General features: G+C 36.7%; 1 protein-coding gene across 1 annotated transcript; it reads right to left on the bottom strand.

Moving 5' to 3' along the window:
- Positions 1-998: 998 nt before the first annotated feature.
- LOC112452176 (zinc finger BED domain-containing protein 1-like) lies at positions 999-2,443 on the bottom strand. Its single transcript, XM_025012276.1, has 2 exons — positions 2,360-2,443; positions 999-2,131 (listed from the first exon to the last, which is right to left on the bottom strand). Exon 2 carries the CDS (start codon positions 2,085-2,087, stop codon positions 999-1,001), a length of 1,089 nt encoding a protein of 362 aa, XP_024868044.1. The 5' UTR covers positions 2,088-2,131; positions 2,360-2,443.
- Between the last annotated feature and the right edge of the window lie 75 nt (positions 2,444-2,518).

Consider the following 2,518-nt stretch of genomic DNA (forward strand, 5'->3'; position numbering starts at 1 on the left):
AGATCTGCCCGGCTCTACCCTTCGACAGGCACGAACAGATCATTAGCATACGCCGTTGCCTTGCATCCTCGTCCGCTGAGCTCTCACAGGAGCCTGTCCATCTGTAGATCCCAGATGATTGGGACACCAATGGATTTTGTGGTGCACCCCGCCGAACCTCCTTCCACACTTCGTCATTTGTTCCTGTCATGCATGCCCATCTTTCATCAAAGTAACTCTCCCACAACCCAATCTCGCAATCGTATGATAAAAATCGATTTCCGAATCGATTTTAAATCGTACATGTAAAAATCGATTCCCATAAAAATCGGAGTGGAAAAAATCGATTTCGTAAAAATCGATTTTTTAAACGTAATTTAGGCCCAGTTTTACAAGTGTCGGTTAACTTTTAATCTTAGATTAACTCACTCTTCATCTCCTTCTAACGTCCCCCTTAGAAAGAGACAAAGAGTGAGTTAATCTAAGATTAAAAGTTAACCGATACTTGTGAAACTGGTCCTTAGGAGTTACGTAGGTTTTATAAGATAAGAGTAAGAAGTACTTTAAATAACGCATTGATCTTTTTCAATTTTCTTTATTAATCATTGAGCCAGTCTTTATATGCAAGCGATGACAGAAATAGTAATTGCTGTAAGTGTTTTGGTGAAAGCCTGTTTCGATGTTCGGTTACAATATTATCCGCCTTGGAAAATAACCGTTCCGACGGGACAGACGTTGCCACTATAGATAAGTAGCGAAGTGCTACCTTTTTTAATATTGGATATATATTGTTATTATTCCAGTAGTTCAACGGATCATCATTTAATTTAGATGTCGATTGATTAACGTAATGTTTTAGGTCTGTCGGCATTTCATTTCTCGAAGAGATTTCTTCTTCATTAATTGTCTGATGTTTACTGAGGAGGCTCTTGTGGTAAGACCAGAGACTATCACTATCATCGTTGGGGAGCTCTTTTTCTGGAGTAAAGTTTTCTTTATTTTGAATATTTAGTGATTCTTTAGAAATCAATTTCATTTCTCTTATAATCTTTTGCAGCGCTTGAGTACGCGAGTGGATTATTGAAATACAATTTTTTGAATCTTGGATCCAAGATCGTCGAAATAGCGTAAAGAGTAATGTATTCGACATTTCCGAATCTCTTCTCAAAATTGGCCAAAAGTAGCATTCTCAACTTAATTCCTCCGCTTGTGGTCAAATTCGTCTCCAATGTATCAATTTTATTCTTGAGGAAGTTTACTAAAGGGATGACTCTGCTGGCCGTTACATAAGTTTGGCCACATGCTTCTCGCGATGCGTTTTCGACAGGCTTCAATATTTGGATCGTCTCTCTTGCAAGCTGCAATTCACTTGCTGATAACATTGCAGGCGATTTTGGAAACTTGAGCAGTACTGCGCTGACGCTTTCTGATATTTCAACAAATCGATCGAGCATAAAGTACGTCGAATTCCATCTGGTGGAAACACTTTGAATCAGTCTTTTATTAGTATATTTTCTGAGCTCATCCGCCGCTGCTACAGATTGTTTAAAAAACGTGACAAGTGCTTTTACTTTCTCGCACAAAGCGTGAACCATCGGTTCTTCATCGATGACCTTGGATGCAACAAGATTCAAAGTGTGAGCGAAGCATCCTATGTGTTTGTGTTTTCCGAAACTATCAGTGACTGCCTTCAGTATGTTTGCGCCGTTGTCTGTTACAACAGCGACAACTTTCTCTGTCGCGATTCTCCATTGGGTACAGGTATTCAGCAACCATTCGCTCAAATAATCTGCTGTATGTCGTTCTTCGAGTGGAGTCACGCCTAGCATAACGGATTGTAGTTTATTCTCCGATATAAAGTGTGCAGTCATTCCTAAATAACTTCGAGTATTCAAAGTATCCGTCCAGACGTCTGATGTTAACGTTATTGCATCCACAGCCGAAAGCTTCGATTTCATAACCATGGATAATAGTTCGTATTTTTCTTCCATCAGACGTGTGATAGATTTTCGGTCAGGAACCTTATACAGAGGAATTGCTGTTTTAACGAAATGTTGAAATCCTTCGTCTTCCACTATTTGAAAAGGCTGATTATCCTTCGCTATCATAAATAAAATAGCGTTTGTAATTTGACCAGCTTTGTAACCTCCTTCTGAAAAAATAAATAACATTTATTATTCTATATATTTATTATATTTATTATTTATTATATTTATTATTTATATATACGTTTATTATTATGTACATATTATATATATTATTATATTATATATACATATATATACATATTATATTTTGTTTTGATATAAAGAGCAGATACGAAATAACTCAAAAAACAAGAAGGCACGAGAAAAAAATAAAAATTAAAATTAATTTTTACTTCGAAAGGATTGTACATCTTGAAATGTCCTGTCAATAGATGTTTAGATTTTGAAGAAAAGGTTGATGAAGCATCAGATTTAGATGAACCAGGCCTGGATGTGGTTGAAAGTGTTGAAACATTTGATGAATCTGACAGTGCGGCAATCTCACTACATTC

Source organism: Temnothorax curvispinosus, unplaced genomic scaffold (genome assembly GCF_003070985.1).
Source record: "Temnothorax curvispinosus isolate PA1 unplaced genomic scaffold, ASM307098v1 QBEX01003002.1, whole genome shotgun sequence".
NCBI classification, from domain to species: domain Eukaryota; kingdom Metazoa; phylum Arthropoda; class Insecta; order Hymenoptera; family Formicidae; genus Temnothorax; species Temnothorax curvispinosus.